General features: G+C 43.8%; 1 protein-coding gene across 1 annotated transcript; it reads right to left on the bottom strand.

Moving 5' to 3' along the window:
* Window positions 1-476: 476 nt before the first annotated feature.
* On the bottom strand, window positions 477-12670 carry CFAP20 (cilia and flagella associated protein 20). The gene is made up of 6 exons (XM_032854345.1): window positions 12489-12670; window positions 3322-3401; window positions 2518-2629; window positions 1742-1930; window positions 1036-1146; window positions 477-561 (listed from the first exon to the last, which is right to left on the bottom strand). The coding sequence occupies exons 1-6, from the start codon at window positions 12570-12572 to the stop codon at window positions 556-558; spliced, it is 582 nt and encodes a 193-aa protein (XP_032710236.1). The 5' UTR covers window positions 12573-12670; the 3' UTR covers window positions 477-555.
* Window positions 12671-17939: the final 5269 nt, after the last annotated feature.

Here is a 17939-nt window from a genome sequence, read left to right as displayed (position 1 = left end):
GCTACTCCAGAGCAAGAGTGTAGGGAATATTCTTTGGAAAGAGTTCTATCTTCACAACATAAAGGAAAAAAATATATTTAAAAAAATAAACTAAAAACAAATTTACAAACCAAGAATATAGTATTTTATTCATTTCTGGATTAGGAGTATTACACAGCATATACATATATTTAGATAATATATAAAACAATGAATAAACCGTAGGAAGAAATATTGGTCTGAAGTTGCCTTACGGGACATCTTTAAATCTGTAAGTTCGTGGTAAGTGTATCTCCCCACACACTGAGGCAGGCAGCAGGATAAACTCCACTGTTCATGTTCCAAAGGACGGCTTATTCCTCACTGTACTTACAATGCAATTATGGCATTATGGCATGGTCACTGGTGTCCACAACAGGGGACACCAAGTAATAGATAAAAGAACCACAGCACAGTAAACTAATAGAAATATTTGTTTTTTTTTCCTTTTTTTTTTTTTTTTGCATTGTCCTCCAGACAGTTTCCTTTTTAAACTAAGAGCCATGTCCAGGGGCTATCCCTTGAGTTGCATTCCAGTTATTGCTGGAGAAAAAGAAACAAACAGAAGAAGCATCAGTTTAAGTTATCAGAAAATAGATGGACAGTGCCAATGACACGAAACACCCCCCCTCCAGACTCTGGTGACACTGCAGGGGACACCGGGCTGTGCGGAAATGCACAATGTTCAGCAGCAGTCAGGCATGTGAGCGGCTGCCATTTTGTCAGAGGAGACCAGTGGGCCACTGAAGAGGTTCGGATGGAAGACATTCTCCAAGGAAGGCTTATGAGCAGGAAGCAGGGAGGAGCAGGACCACCTTGCGGAGGTGGGGACAGCAGTAACAAAACATTTCACAGGACTGATCCTGATTCAGTGGTGATGGTGGAAGGAGACCTTAGGAAGATCTTAGGATGAAAAGTACTCCAGCCCCCATGTCAGTCTGCGGCTGACCTTAAAAGAGCACACCTTCCGGCTTCCCCAACTCACCATCTGGCCTCCTCCAAGGAAGGCCCTCTTACCTTTGCTTTGTTCTGAACTGGGAGATACAGTTTGAACTCTGCTGGCAGTTCATCTTCTGAGTAGAGTCTGTCTGAGAAGTAAACCCGTCGGATGCGACAGTTTGCATGAATCTGTGGGTGCAAGACTTATTTTAAGAAACAAAATATGGGGATGCCTGGGTGGCTCATTTGGTTAAGCCACCGCCTTCGGCTCAGGTCATGATCACAGGGTCCTGGGATCGAGCCCTGCATGGGGCTCCTTGCTCAGCAGGGAGCCTGCTTCTCTCTCTGCCTCTGCCTACCGCTCTGCCTGTGTGCTCTCTCTCTCTCTGACAAATAAATAAATAAAATCTTTTTTAAAAAAAGCGGGATGTATGACATCCTTGTCTTTAAAAAAAAAAAAGGAAACAAAGTATGATTGGCCTTCCTCTTTTCTTGCTTCTCCTGGAGCCCCTCCCATGATGCTGTCAAAGCTTCCTCTCTTTGGCATCTCCTCAGCATGGCTTGGGATGGGTTCAGGTAAGAGGGATATTTTGCTTGCTATGCTCTCCCACTATATCTGAGCAGACCCCTGAATGTGTCCTGGATCTTTCTGAGCCCTCTGGACAGTGATGTGGGCCCCTCAGCCAGAAAGCCACACTGCTCTGTCACAAGAGCCACAAGCCAGCAGCAGGCAGAGCACACTCCCCTCTCCTGTCCAGGCCTCCATCAGGAAAGGAGCTAGTACCTGCACTCTTAGGGTCTCGATATAATTTGTGCCGTACGCCCGCCTAGTGAAGTCTGACAGATTGAACTGAATCTGGTTCCAGCCATCATCCAACCGCATGGGCATGGTACAGATGAAGGGTTTGACTCGGGTGGTGCTCTGGTAGTTACTCGCCCGAAACCGCCGACGCACATTCTTGTCATCTAGTACCTATGAAACACAGAAAAAGAGCCATAGTAACTCTACTTTGGAAGAAGGAGACAACCTTGGTGACGCAAGGGACTGAACTCCCACAGCCTGGTTTCCCCAGGCTGAGGCCCAAGGGACAATAAACAGACCAGATACAGGTCACACTGGATGCAGATGGCCCGGAAGCAGCAAGTTTATCTTGTCAGTTGCTGAGACATCAGCTGCTTTAGGGCACGTGACACAGCCGAGGGCCCACAGACCACAGAATGATTTCATAAACATTCTTCCATTTGAAAAATCACAAGTACTACAACGAAGACCAACAATAACCAGCAGTGAACAGACACACTCTAACCTTCAAGCTTTGCGATCCCATAGCTATCGTTCAGACTTCCTAGGCGCTTGCTGCTGCTTTAAAAACTTGGCATTGAAGTTTGATTACTAATACTAAATTTATGTCATAATAATAATGGCTGCACCAAGTGTCTAGCAGAGGCAGAAGAGACACACAAAAGAATAAGTATACTTTCCTAGAGCTACTTTCTCTTGCAAGTTGACAGGTTATCCCTCTGGTAGAGCTAAGAGTATACACAAGTCCATCTACTAACCTGTACTTCAAAGGTAAAATATTTCTTCAGATTTTTGATAATCATGACGAGGAAGGGAAGTTTAATCCCCAGCGTCTTCTTTGGGTCTGCAGGACACGTGATGTATGTGGTGCTGCAGAGAGAGGAGACACTGATAAACACACCGGTTGCCTTTTCTTCTGTGGGACACACCATAAAAACACGTGGTCCAAAAGTAAACTGGAGAGTAGATCTAGAAGATCCAAACACATCATCCAATAACCCCTCAATCCCGATGCTTTAAAAAAAAGAAAAAATACTGGACTCCAAAACACAAGCTTCACACATAGCTAGACATCAACAAGAAAATACCTGAAAAACAAAGCCTGGCTGGCAAGCTGAGCAATTTCCTCCGGTGAAGACGGCTCCCCTCTGGTCTAAGGAGCCATCCAATAATAGAAAACCCAAACTAAGACCACAATAACTGGGAAAACCACACTGTGGCCCAGGTCACCCGCTGGATGATTAGTGCCACCTCTCCACGCATGTCCACATGCCTTGGTCAAGTATTAATAATAATATAACTAACCCACAGCACTTACTATGGGCTGAGCAGGCGCTAAATGTGTTTACACACAATTCACTTACTCAATCTTCACAATAATCCCATTATCCCTATTTTACAGGTGAGGAAACTGAGGCCTGAGGGCTTTAGTAACTTGCCCAAGGCAAGGTGTGAGCAGCAGAGCTGGATCCCCACCGGGGCCACAGTCTGTGCTCTATGAACCCCTACCATGCACTGCGTCGCCAGCGCAGTATCTCTGGGCGAACAGAGGGACTGCCTACCTGACATTTGTTCCTTCAATCTCTAGCACCAAGGACTGGATGTCATTATCAGTGATTCTTTTGATGTGGCCATTCCGTACCTACAATGAAGAAAATTAAACTGATCAGTACTGAAATATTTGGCAATAACTTTGTTAAGATTTTGAAGGCCAAATGGAACCATTTAAAGGAGACCACAGTAGCCCTCGAGGCATGACAGAACCGTGTGACATGGCATACTGAGCTTATGTGTCAGCAAGCCATGATATTCCCTCTCTAAAGGGTCCCATCAGCCAGCACAGGAACTGCAGGTGAGCTGGCAATCCATCCGCCAGGACAATGTCGTACACACTGGGCACGAGGGACACTCATCTACATTCTCTGACTTAGTCCAAACGACAACCAAAATCACAAGGTAGCTGGTATTTCACAGACATGGACACTGACACCTGGAGAACACAAATGAGGATCCCGAGAGAGTCAGGATGAACGACCAGGCTTTCCACAGCCCCCGCACTGCCTGACGCACTCTCGCCAGAAAGGACGAAAGCTGGGTGCCACTGAGAAGGAGGGTGGCAACCAAAACAGGAAAGCATTCCGCCCTCAGTACGGAGCATCATTCTATCTTCTACAATGCTTAGTACTGTGCTCCTACTTCCCGTTTCCCTACCTTCTGTTCCCTAAATTGCCGTGTGTTTTTTTTTTTAAGTGCTTTCTTTCTTTCTTTTTTCTTTTTAATTTAAATTCTAGTTAGTTAACACAGTGTAATACTGGTTTCAGGAGTAGAATTCAATGCATCACTGCACTGGGGGTATATGACCCCCAGTGTCATCACAACAAGTGCCCTCCTTAATGCCGTCACCATCTAGCTCATCCCCACCCACTTCCCTCCAACAACCCTCAGTTTGTTCTCAATCGTTAAGAGTCTCTTAAATTTCGGGGTGCCTGGGTAGCTCAGTGGGTTAAAGCCTCTGCCTTCGACTCAGGTCATGATCTCAGGGTCCTGGGATCCAGCCCCGCATCGGACTCTCTGCTCAGTGGGGAGCCTGCTTCCTCCTCTCTCTCTGCCTGCCTCTCTGCCTACTTGTGATCTCTGTCAAATAAATAAATAAAATCTTCAAAGAAAAAAAAAAGAGTCTCTTAAATTTCAACTATTTTTTTAAAAATATTTTATTTATTTATTTGACAGAGACAGCGAGAGAGGGAACACAAACAAGGGGAGTGGGAGAGGGAGAAGCAGGCTTCCTGCTGAGCAGGGAGCCCAGCGTGGGGCTCAACTGCAAGACCCTGGAATCATGGACTAAGCCAAAGGCAGACATTTAATGAGTGAGCCACCCAAATGCCCCTAAATTTCAACTTTCTAAAGTAAGAATTCAAGTCTCATCTTTGCCGTACACAGAAGCCTTCTTTAGCATTTCATCCCACACCGACCTCTCTTCTTTCTGATTTGTCTGTCTGGCTCATGTAGCCTAGAGGTCTTAATTTAGCACCTCATCCCACATTGTCTTGTACTGTCTGCTGCATATGTAGGAGGTATAATATGGGGAGAGATCAATACTCAATATGGATTTCCCTTCTCAAAATAATTCAGGAAAGCACAATTACCTTTAAGCTCTAAACTCGGAAGCACCTAACATGTACGGAGCAGAGAAAGGCACAGGCATTTTCAACACGGGGCTGGCCTATTAGGGCTGAATGTATTCACAAATGAAAAAGATCTACCAGCTTTAGAACAGTATGCTCCAAAATCATGTAGTCTTTTTCCAGGTATAGTGAAAATGGCTGTACTGGCCTGTCATGGTCAATGACTCAATCCTTTGGCTTTCCACTGGGCTTGCACATTAAGAGAGAGCACGGTGTCAAGTCTGACAGTTGCATTTTTCAAAACTGCTCATTAATAATATGGTATTTTGTGTTTAGACCTCAGTATCTATGACCTCTGTTACTATGAATTTGATCCACTTACGGTGTGCTTGGTATTCCCATGTGAGATCAGATATTACTACTGCCCATCTCCTCCTGAAAGATGCAACTGAGTCTTGCCTCCTCGAAAAAGTCTAAGCTCAAAGGTAGGGATCAAGTATTAAGCATCATTTGTATCTTCTACAATGCTTAGTACTATGCTAGGCATAAACTAAGCATTCAAATATTTGCTGACTTCTGGAATTTGTCACCCTGAGAGTTGGCAAGGATGAATAGATTCAAGGAGGATTTTTAAAAAATTCCTGGATAACACATCCACCATGGACTATTATAGGAAGCCAGAGAGCCTGGGGTATGTCACAAAGCCCGGGAAGCTGCCAGCGTGAAGAATGCTTTCCCACAAATCAGCCTTTGGTGCCCATTATCAGAGACAGAATGCATGGTGGACGGGCCCCAGATCTCTGCCAATGTAGCATTTCTTAGGTTCTTAAGACACAAATGTCACATTGAAGTGCTTCTCAAACAAAGCTGGCGACACCCAATGCCCTCCTGCTTCGAATTCTGGGCCTCTTTCCCAGGGAGATTAAGAGCACAAAGCCCTGGGTCTGTGTACCACATGCCAACACTGCCCACCTCATCCCCCATATAAACACTCTGGCAATATTCACGAAGCAAAAACCACGAAGTGGCAATATTCCTCCTCTGTTTGCTAGCCCACAGCTGCTGGGGAAAATCAAGCCGGCTTTTCGGTGAAGGAGGAATCAAACAAGAAATTATTTCCATTTCCAAATAACATGATGCAGTCACATTGCTAAGAGCTGCCAGTATTCCAACAAGACACAAACACTAATTTTATAACATACCTCTAATTGTTCTAATATAATTATAGTTACATCTAATATAACTTCATTCTTTCTTTAAAAGGTACATAATGCAACATCAAACAGATGGTTAACTTGAAAAGATTAAGGGCTAAAGGACAACTAAAAGGCAACTTGTTGCAATTGACCCAACACTGCTTGAAAGCATGGCCTCAAATCTTAGGTCTTCTGAAGGTCTCTCCTAGCACAATGAGAATTATCTATCAGCTCCAGAAAGCCCAGCCAGATTTCCCAGGGAAGAAATGTTAGGAAACTTGCTTCTGCCCATCTCAAAGTTTATAGCAGATGACTTCACTCCAGCAAATGTGATTATTCAAGTCTTTACAGAAGAAAACAATGCCTTGCATTGCACACAGAAGCCAACAGACTGGAAGTCAAAACAGACTTGGTGTATTCTCTTCTGCTTTTACCCCAGATGGCAAGCTCATTTTTAGCTAGACTTTCAATAACCTCCTAAAGAGAAATTTCTCTCAGCACACATCAACCACCATACTCATAGACTTAATTCTTACAAAATTAATTAACGTAGTCCATAAAACAAGAGAAGTCAGGAAAAAAGGCAGCTTTTTCAAAGGAATGCCACCAGTCTCTCTGGAGTTTTAAGTATTCTCCTATCACGAGCTGCCAGAGCTCTGAAATCAAATTAAGTTGATTTGTTAGTGAATTATGATTTTTCTCCTTTATTAAGTCAAATACACACTGGAAAAATACTCACTGCAAATGCTCACTGGAAAAGAGGGGTGGGGTGGGGGGGCGCAATTAACCAGAGATAATAAGCACTTAAAGGAAACCTCCTCAAACCTCTCTAGGTTCTAAAATTAGGATCAAAGGGAAAAGGAGTGGACAATTTGGGGCAAGTCCTCCCAATCACCCTCCCTGGCAATCTGGCTGTTACCGCCTCAAATTGTAAAGGTCTTCCAGGAAGCCACCCCCTCCTCCTCAGTCCAGCTTCTGACAAACACATATAACAAGATACACGGCCTCAGAAAGCATTAACTTCCTTTCCTCAGCTCCTTCCAGTTCAGAGGTCGCTAAGCAGGCCTGGCTTTGAAATGAAGACAAAATGAACTGGTCAGCATTTATTGCTTACGGTGGAAGTGGGTTTATTCTACTTCCTTCTCTAAATGAGAAAGTGCCAATTGTTGACTTGTCAATTCTTTTTTATTTTATGACACACTCCCACTATCAAGGTGTGGGCTACAAGTGTTTCATTCCTCCGAAAAATAAACAAAGCCAATCTTCCCCGCCAGCCCCCCCAACTCCCTACCCCCACCTGCCCCACCCCCCACATCACCACCCGCAAGCTATGAGCCACAGAACCCAGGCTACTAGCTATTACTAATGAGAATGGTTCTCAGCCCCTGCAGACAGACACCAGGAAGGGAACCTTCAAGCCCTTCTTGCAATCACTCTCCCAGGCTTTCCATGGTTGCTGGGGCAACTAATAAAGAACACTGATTTTTTTTTTTTTTTTCAATGTAAGCTCCAGGGAGGAGGGTCAAGCTGAGGGGAAAAAAGTACTCCTGGGATAGGGAGGAAGCTGGCCAATGCTCCATATTTCTTCAAGTGTTTTAAAAATAACACATGAGTTGTATGCATTCCCTGCCCCCACCTTTCATTTCTCTGGCTCCACCCACTTATCCTGGTGGACAGCTGAGCCCTCAGCCATCTGGCATCCTAGTCTTAATGACACATGTTCCAATTTACATTAAGCCATTAGAGCTGTCCATTTCAGCAGGAAAGTTTCTGCTGGCAGCTAGGGGCTGGGATCTAAGTCTGAAAGCAGGCAGAGGGAGACCTCTGTGGGGAGAGCTGGGCATAGCTCTGCCTCAAGGCTTGGGCTTTTGCAGGCTCCAATGGGTCAATTAAGTGCACTGCTAACCAGTCTCCCTAGCAATTCCTTGCAAGGGCAAGTATAACCAAAACCTATGCCTTCACCCAATTATAGTAAAAGCTGTCATTCCAAATAATAAACATCATCCGACTGATCCAGGGAAAGTCTTCCAAAAAACAAAACAAAACAAAACAAAACAAAACAAAACAAAACCACCAAACAAACCGTTGTACTAACTTCCTGCCCAAATGCCCTTGCCTCTGCTACTGGAAACTGCAGCAGTTTAACAATGTACCGGTAAGGTTTGTTAATTTAAAACTGGGTATAGAAACTACCTTTCTGGAGACAGTTGATTTTTAAAATTGGGAACAGGAGAAATAAATAAATAAAATTAGGAACAGGGAATGGGAGTCTAATACGATCCAGCAACAACCACAAAGTCTGGTTCTAATATTTAGCTTTGGAACAGGCAAGGATCAGCAGCAGCTGAAAGACAAGGTGAGAGGCAAGAAAGGCAGAGAAGCGGGTATGAATTAACATTCTCATCTAGTAAACTTTTAGCATATGAGACTTAGATTTATATGTGAGTTATAAAAACTGTATGTTTTATATAGGCATAAATGGGAATAGAACCATCTGGTATTTTCTTTACAAACCAGAAGTAATGTCTGCATTAAACAAAAATGTCCTTTAGTAAATGTAGTATTTGCTGGTCCCAAAAGTTAAGGGAACATCAAGAAACCCCTAATTTACTCCTCAGCTGAGGTCTTGGGGCTCCTGGGTGGTACAGCCAGTTAAGGTCCAGACTCTTGGTTTCAGCTCAGGTTATGATCTCAGGGTCGTGGCATCAAGCCCCACTTCCGCCTGTGGCTCAGCGGGAAGTCCACTTGAGACTCTCTCTCCCTCTGCCCCTCCCCTCTGCCCTCCCTCTCATGCTCTCAAATAAGTAACATTTTTTTTTTTTAAATTGCAGAGATCTCTGTCAGGAAGTTTACAGTGTAGCCAGGCATACAGACTTTCAGAAACTAATTTCAAGTATGAGGAGTCTGATGAAAAGGAAGTAGAGGTTCTCTAAAGGGATACAAATGAACTTAACCTGGAGGGACAAGTGGATATAAACTAATGTAACCTGAGGAAGTGCCTTTGCACTGTGACCTAGAGACTAATGAAGAGTGGCAGGGTGGGTCCCAGCAGAGGGACCAGCGGGTACAGAAGCCTTGAAGGTTTGAGAAGTGTTTCAGTTCAGTGGGAGGTCACTGCTACGGTGAGGAGCCTGGGGGACGTGAGCCTGGAGAAGCAGTGAAGCGGGCACCAGACTATGCGCTGTGAGGCCTAAGAGCCATATTAAGGCTTTGGGACTGGGAAAGCCCTGGTACAACGACAAAATTATCCTAATTTCTGAAGTCTGACTTTACTGCACTTCCTATTCCTCAGCATCAGTTACAGACTTACTTACTCTTGAGCAAATTCCTCAGTTTCCCACCCTATTTAATACTGTATGCCATAACTCTGCTGTCAAGCATTTCTTATATACATCTTCATTTAATCTCCATAATCATGGGAGGTGGTAGCATCATTACAAAATGAGAAAACTGAGTAGGTAAGTACTTGCCCGAGGTTACACAGCATAGGAGAGAAGGCAGACCCAGGACACAAATCCACACTGTCCCAACTCCAGCCCTGGGGTTTCAAGGTAAAATATTTTTCTTCCCCTTAAGGAACTGGCAGTCTAGTGGAAAATACACAATAAACTGGCAACCGCCATAAGTGTGCTGTAGAAGGCCACAGGTGCACACAGGAGACCTAACTTAAGCTCCCAGTGAAATAATGTTTAAATTAAGATTTGAAAGATGTAATGGGGGGAGGTAGTATGAACTTCAAGGAGAGTAGGATAAACGCAGGGGTTACAAATATTAGTAACCACACCTGTGAAAATGGAGTTTGTCAATTCACTGGTATTAGGAATATGGCATTCACTCCTCACATTCATAAGGAGACACAGAGCCTCAACAGAAGCCAAACCTAATTTTTCCAAGATTATTCTTCACAAAAACAAATATAGAAATTCTGTCTTCATAAGCTCGGAAGAACAGTAAAGTTTGTGAAATCAAAATAGTAAAAATAGCCATATGTACCTACTGGCAAAGGTCAGGGCCATTTCTAGATAATTGTAGGCAATCCATCTCTCCCACCAACAGACTTTGCCTTTACTACAACTTTGCCTTACTCCCTAACAGCAGGGAAATGTCTTCTTCTCTCTTTTTATCTTCCCAAATCTACACAGTGCCAGTGATTTAACTGTGGCTCAATAAATCTTTGGTAAGTCTATCAATTCCCAGTGTTTCCCCAACTGGGTTGGATTCCCGGCACTTCCTGAGGGCTTTGTTAATACAGCCGAGAAAAGGCACACATACAACAAAGCCTATGGATCTGACCCCAAACTTGCCATTTTCCTTCCTTACCTTTTCTTTCCCCAGGGAAAAAAATTCACCCCTAAACACTTTTCAGTCTAAATAGGAAAAGTAGAAACATAATTAACTTTTACTATTACAAGAACTTTGCCTAAAATGAGTGTTACTCGAAATGTTTTGTCTGTTTAATTTATTCCATGTAACCCTGCCACTTGTTCTAATGTTTTCACACGTGTTTATGTCATTAGGGTACCATCTGACCTCTAGTGGCGTTGTTAAGGGACACAGTGCACTATGGTTACTTTGCTTTTATGTTCCATGTGTAAACATGTTGACTAATCAAAAAGCTGCATTTGAAAAATAAAACACACTACAGAAGACCAAGCTCCAGAAGGGTTAAAATAAACAACTCTGCTAAGTTTCACCTACTGGAAATGCTAAGGTCTCACCACCCCCTGGAATTTTTTCAGGGTTAGTACGTTCTCTGACCTGCTCTGTAAACCCCTCTTAGATTAGGTCGCATTCTCTAGTTCGATTGCCTCGTACTGACACTTTTGTTACAACTCCATGTTCAGTGGCACACAAGGCCACTCTCTCCACGACAGTCCGTAACTAAGTCAAACCACATCCTTACAAAGTTCTCAGGTACATTCACTCCAAGTTCTCTTTGCAGAGATGCGATTTAGAGTTTACAGTGTTTATTATAATGTGAACAAAACCATGGAACTGAAAAACCTCAGTAACATAGGGGAAAAAATTAAAGAACTGCTTTCCTGTGTAATATTCTTGGTATCAGCCTGAACTTGTGGATAGAAGCACTGTGAAAGAAGAAAGCTGGTCAGGTTTTTCAGATAAGCAAAAGGCTCAAACAACCCACTATACTCAAATCTTTCAACTATCTTACAAAAATGACATTAAGAACATACCACCCTCAATGCTTCTTTGGAAATGCAGATATCCCTAGTAATGGCAGGCAAAAGGCTATCTGTGTTCTCTCTCAATCTCTAGGTGGCCCAAAATGCTTATCTGGGGATATGGGAAGACAAAGATTTGTTCGGAGATGAAATCCAAGATTCTTGACTTCATTACCGATAAACTGCTTATGTAGATGATTCCACATCCATCTCTATAAAAACACCATTCAACATACCACTTCTTTCTGTTGTCCCCTGAGGAATCACCTGCCTTTCACAATAGAGTACTTGTCTTAACTTAAAAAGGAGGGGGGGAGGGTACAGCTGACAGAGAACATGCATGAGAAATGAAATAACGAAGTCATAAAATGCAGACCAACTCACAGCATGCTAGACACACATGTCCCCTACTCAATACCTCCAAAAAGGAGACGAAGGGCAGGGTCATCATCTCCTGGGCTCAGTGAAAGTGTTATCCGGTGGATACCTCAATAAAAATAGTGAGGCTGGTACGTGGCTCTGAGCTTATTACTCCAAACAAAACTTTATCACCATTCTGCAATTTTCCTGAGGCAGACACCAAGCACGGAAGGCACAGCACAGACCCCAAGTAGCAACGAATGTGGAGCAGGTGCCAAAGGGCACCGACTTCTACCTTGTTTGAGATCACTGGAAGGAAAGGAGCGAATGAATCAAATCCAAACACAACTGCCTTCTGGCTTTGTCCCTGTGAGGATGCCTGGAACAAAGACTCTGTGTCTTGTGCCCAGCACAGTGCCTGGCACAAAACAGGCTATCAGTAAATATTTGTGAAATCAGTGAACAGCAGCTTCTTTCATCTCTATGTTCCCAAAGCAACCTCAGTTAAGTTTATGCATTTCACGCTAGGATATGGGCATTCTATGAATGGGGAAACCGAAGCTCTGAGGAATTGACTGACCAAGTCAAGACGGTGGCGAGGGACCACTGCCCCAACCACACCACTGCCGCAGGACACTTAAACACCAGCCACGCTCACCCTACACGCAACCCCTACCCCTTTGCTGACAAGACGTCCATACCTCGCGCCTCTGTCACACCAGCCTGGGGACAGGTCACAGCAGCGCCCGCCTGGCCTCCCCGGAGCTCCAACTTGGCACAAACTACCCGCCACCCCGTCCCCAACCCCCGGAGGAGGGGGCGCGGCCCCTGCACCCCGCCCTGCCACCGCCTCCCGGCTCCTAACCTTTTTGTCCCAGATCTGCAGGGGTTTGCTGCCAATGCTGTAGAGGATGGAGAGGAAGCCGCTCTGGAATGTGTTTTTGAACATCTCGCCCGAGGCCTTCCCAGCCGCCCCGGAGCCGACCTCGATACGAGCACCAAGTGGCTAAGGGAAAGCAGGGGCCGGTCCTGGTTCGAAGATGAGAAGCTGCGAAGCTGCGCTCCTGGCCGCCTGATCTACACTTACCCGCGGCTAAACTTGGGAGCCAGACTCTAAGTCCTCGAGTTTCAGCTCTCACAAAACATACGCAACCTCAATTCGGAAACCACAGCAACTGCCGCCCGCGCCGCTCCTCCCGCCTTAAATGGAGGCGACGGGCCGTGTGCCGCGTAACATGGATCCCTCCGCCTGTTTGACCCGCCCCCTGAGCGCGAGGAGCCCAATCCTGCCACAAGAATCACGAACTTCCTTCCGCTCTTAAGTCCCGCCCCAGTTCCGCCTCCTTGTGGAAAGAACTCGGTTGTCAGGGAACTATTTTTCCTTCGTAGTCCCTCAGAGTTGCTTTTAGAAGGCGGAAGGAGATAGAGGATTGTGGAATGTGTAGTACGCGAACCCGGTGTCAAGGAAACGTGGCGGGGTAGGGTCGGGGGTGTGAAGACCTGGCCCCGCCCCCTGGGGGACTGGGAGGAGTTACAAGGGCAAAAGAAAAGTGGAGGAAGGCGCGGAAGGTAGCGTGGCTAAGCAATTGCTTACCTGGTGTCCTGAGAATGTCAAATAGATGTTGGCCAAGTGCAGGATAATATTAAAGCAGCCGACCCTTATTGTGTACTCACTGTGCTAAGCGCCTTATACGCATCATTGCTTAATTATCAAGGGAGTCGCTACGAATACACCACGTTATCTCGTGGGATGCAAACCAGTGCTCTCAGAAAATGTATTACTTTCAATGCACTAGCATACCAAAAGCCCGAGCATTAAGATAAAAGCAGAAATTAATAAAATTAAACAAAATAAAGTTGAGTTGGTTGAGTTGAATCAATAGCTGTTTTAAATCAATTAATATTTAGAACAGGTTTAAAAAGACATAAAATAAGCTCTGATATTTCACGTGTGGAAGAAATCGCGAATGTTGGAGACCAATCGCTCCTGAGCATCTCCTCAATATTATACTGTGTGCCCAGGCCTGTGCTGGGTATTGTGGCTGCCAGAAAAGGAGTTTGCTGTTAACATCCTCATCAAAACCGCTACAAATAGCTAAGATCAGTTGAGCATTTATTAGGTGTCAGGCACTATACTTTAGTAGAAGAGCTTTAGCCTTCACTAGATCATTTAATCCTCACAGCAACCCTGTGAACAATCTAACCAGAATTTCCAGACATGGTGTGGGGTGGGGGATGGGGGGTGGAATATATGGATCTTATTAGAGTAGAAAGTCAATTTTTTTTTATATGAAACTTATTTTTGGATGATTTATTTTGGATGACTTGTTCACTTTAGGCCAGTGAACAATTTATCCCTCGTTATTAAAATGTTCAGGGATCCTGCTTTGCCTCTTCCATCTTCTGATGGCCCTAGATGTTCCTTGGCTTATGGCATCCTCACTCCAATCTCTCCACCATCTTTTTTTTTTTTTTTTAAAGATTTTACTTATTTATTTGACACAGAGAGAGAGAGAGATCACAAGTAGGCAGAGAGGCAGGCAGAGACAGAGGGGGAAGCAGGCTCCTGCTAAGCAGAGAGCCAGATGCGGGGCTCGATCCCAGGACCCTGAGATCATGACCTGAGCTGAAGGCAGAGGCTTAACCCACTGTGCCACCCAGGCACCCTCTCTCCACCATCTTGACATAAACTTCCTCTGTGTCCTCTCCTCTTATGAGCACACCAGTCACTGGACTTAGTGTCCACTTTGAATCCAGTAGAACATTATCTTGAGAATGCATCCACCAAGTCCCTCTTTCCAAATAAATGCCCGTTTCTATGTTCTGGGTGGACATGAATTTTGAGGGGACACTATCCAACTCACTATATACCTCATCAGAGAGGACTTCTTTGACAATCAACCTGGAATGGCACCACTCCCACCCCAACTATTTGTCCCCTACCCCACTTTATTTTTTTTATAGAATTTATCATCACTTCATCATCTATATTACTTACTGTTATCTCCCTTCCCCTGATTTTGATCTTCTGGGAGAAAGAATTTGGTCTGTCTTGCTTATAGTTGTCTTCCCAGTACCCAATCCAAGTGCTTGCATAAAGTGGGAATGCAGTAAATATGTGTTGAATCAGTGAATCAGAGTCATGGACCTGTGGTCCTGGTCATTGCAGGCCCAGCACAGGCTCTGTCTCTCCTGGCCTCAGTAGCTCCACACCAGCCAGCCAGTAGAAATCTCCTTCCACTCTGAATTGGGGCTCGCCTATCCCATTTGCCTGCTCACATTCCTCTCAGTAACAGTGCGTTCTTAACTAACATGGAACACCTTGAGCGAGTGTGGGCCCAAGTGCCTTGAACAGAGAGCCAATCAATGAGTGAGCTGATGGAGAAAATGAATGTTTGCTTCTCCTAACTACCCATTCTCAGTAAGCGTCTGCCTTAACTATGTTCAGTTGTTTCTTATGTTGGGATTCAAAGTTGATTGTGATTATGGCTTTGGCTACAGTAAAGATGATTTGTTCAAAGGTTTGGAAAACATAAATTAGTGAGTTGGCTCCATTGTAGGCTTAATTTTGGTGTGCAAACTTTTCAGGTGCAGACTGTGTCTTCTTCTGCGCATGTGTCTCAGCACCTACACATCATGGCAGGCACACGATGATTGACTGGATGGATGGACGAGTAGAGTAGAGCCAAATGCTCATCTCTTGACATTTACTTTTGTTTCAAAGTTAACATTGACCAAATTAACCTAAAAATGCCGCTCACAGAAAAATGCATTAAACACTATAATTCTTGGGGTGCCTGGGTGGCTCAGGGGGTTAAAGCCTCTGCCTTTGGCTCAGGTTATGATCCCAGGATCCTGGGATCGAGCCCCACATTGGGCTCTCTGCTCAGCCGGGAGCCTGTTTCCCTTCCTCTCTCTCTGCCTGCCTCTCTGTCTACTTGTAACCTCTGCCTGTCAAATAAATAAATAAAATTAAAAAAATAAACACTGTAATTCTTTAAGACTGCTTTCCCTTCATCAACATGAAGTCATTTAATGACAAAACACAAGAAAAAATCTTGCTAATGAGTTGCTTTCTTCAATGATTCCTATAATCAGAATGGGGTGGATGAGTCAGTTAAAAAAGTAATAAATAGAAAGGAAGCAGAATTTACTGAGACAGTAAAGGGATTCCAATCTGGGTAGTGAGTGAGGAAGCTCAAATGATGCAAATCAGGCCATTAAGAGTTTCAGAAGAGGTTAACATTATTCTAACTATCATCAAATGAGGTACAAGATAGGGGTGGTCTTGAAAACCTCATTACTACTGCAAGGGGTTTAGTTTGTTGACCTGAAATTTGGGTAAAACCATTGTAGAAGAAGCAACCAGTACTTGACCATCCCAGAATCTCGGACCATGGATGTATCACAGTCCTGAGTTTAGATAGGTTACCTTGGTAGGATGTCAACCCACACAGAGATGAATACAAGTACGTCAAACCCATGATATCAGTAATCCATGTCAACGTGAGGAGTAAGCTTCCGATTATTGTGACATTTCGTTATTTAAGATAACTTAATGTATTGGAGAATCGGATACTTTGAATTTCATTTGAAATTCTTAAAGGAATGTGAAATTAAATCTGTGATTTTAATTTAAAAATGTTGAAGACACTAAGTTTATAAACAATTATTGTTTAAAGATTTTCACTTATTAAATCTATGAGTTTAAGTATGTTTGCATTTGAATGCTTAGGAAGACTTCATCCGATTGTAGGTCTTTCCTTTTGGCTATTGGAAATATTTGTAGAAATCAAACAGATTAAATATATGGTTGACTTTGAAATGTCTAAGAGAACTAGATTAACTGTACAAGCAATATTTACAGTTTAACCCATTATGTTTTGAGTTGATTGAGCATCAATCAAGGAATAAGCAAAAGTGTTTATATATAAAACCAACTAGTTGGTAGTTAGAACAAGATTTGGAAATCAATCTTAGGAACACAAAGTAGATTTTAACTGTACAGCTTTAATTATTAAGATATTAGAAACACCAGTAATTGTAAGCATCCTTTTCAGTGTGCAGAGGCTCTGGTCAGACACCAGAACCCAGTGGACAATGTATGCTCATGTCAAAGCCCAGAAACTCTGAACACTGGCCTCTGAGAGACACAAGGGACTTGCCACACACTGGCAAGGCAGAGTTTATGCCTTACTCCTCCTTGCTGATCAGGGTGGGAAGGCATAGTAATGAGGGGAGTAGTTGTGCCTGAAGAATCACCCTTTAGCTCAGAGCAAAGACGGAAGACTGCCTTGGAAGTGGGTGTTCAGTTGGTGGGTGAAGGACCACTGCTTGCCATCACCAGTGGTTATAACCAAAGACCATCAGCCCTGATGACATCAGTAAAAGATCCAATGGTGGGCAGAAAACGCTCCCGCTCATCTGAGAGTGAAGTTCAAGTGGGACTGTGTTGGGCCCCTGCGCATTATTGTTGTTTTTAAATTTTATTTTTTAATTCACATACAGGAAAATGTACTCTTTTGGGGGGCTGTACAGTTTTGACAAAGGCACTGAGTCTCACATCACCATCGCCATATTTAGGATACAGACAGTTCCATCAACCCCCAAATTTCCTCCTGTTATCAAGCCCCCCACCCTGTCCTGGCCATGCCGAATCCCTGGTGACCACAGATGCGTTTTCCATCTTACATTTTGCCTTTCCCAGAATGTCACAGAAATGGAATTACTTAGTAAGTAGCCTTTTGAGTCTGGCTTCTTCACTTAGTACTATGCATTTCAAATGCACATTTTAAAAGCTTGCTGAATATTCCTCAAAGTGCTGCTCATCCATTCTATACCCACCCTCTGCCCAGGGATATTTTATAACATTTGCCAGCCCCCTCCCTGCTTACTTTTGAAGGCTTCCCTACAGCATATCAAACGTATTAAAAGGTAGCCATTTTTCATATTTAAGGTAACTTTTTTCTTTTTTTTTTTTAAAGATCTTTAAAAATTGCTTTTAAATGATTTGATTTGGTGATTGTAACACTTCACTACCATAAGAGAAATATTTTTTAAAGCAAATAACAATGAAGCTCATAGGATTGGAAAGACAGATAATTACATTTATTAATTTTTTATTTTGTAACTTTCTTATGTGAGCGCCAACACTTTTTTTTTTTCCCCAGGTTTCTAACATTCCTGCTTTCCTGGAAAGCTCAAAGACTCTAGGCACCATGTTCTGAGTGCCTGACAGAGTCCCACAAGAGTTCCACGGCTAAAGGCATCACAGTTCCAACCTAGACCGGTGAGAGAAGGGAAGAGAAGCCTGCTT

This window comes from Lontra canadensis, unplaced genomic scaffold (assembly GCF_010015895.1).
Source record: "Lontra canadensis isolate GAN:19392208 unplaced genomic scaffold, GSC_riverotter_1.0 scaffold8, whole genome shotgun sequence".
Lineage (NCBI taxonomy): Eukaryota > Metazoa > Chordata > Mammalia > Carnivora > Mustelidae > Lontra > Lontra canadensis.
Note: the sequence above shows the minus strand (reverse complement) of the source record. Positions and strands in the feature narration are given on the sequence as shown.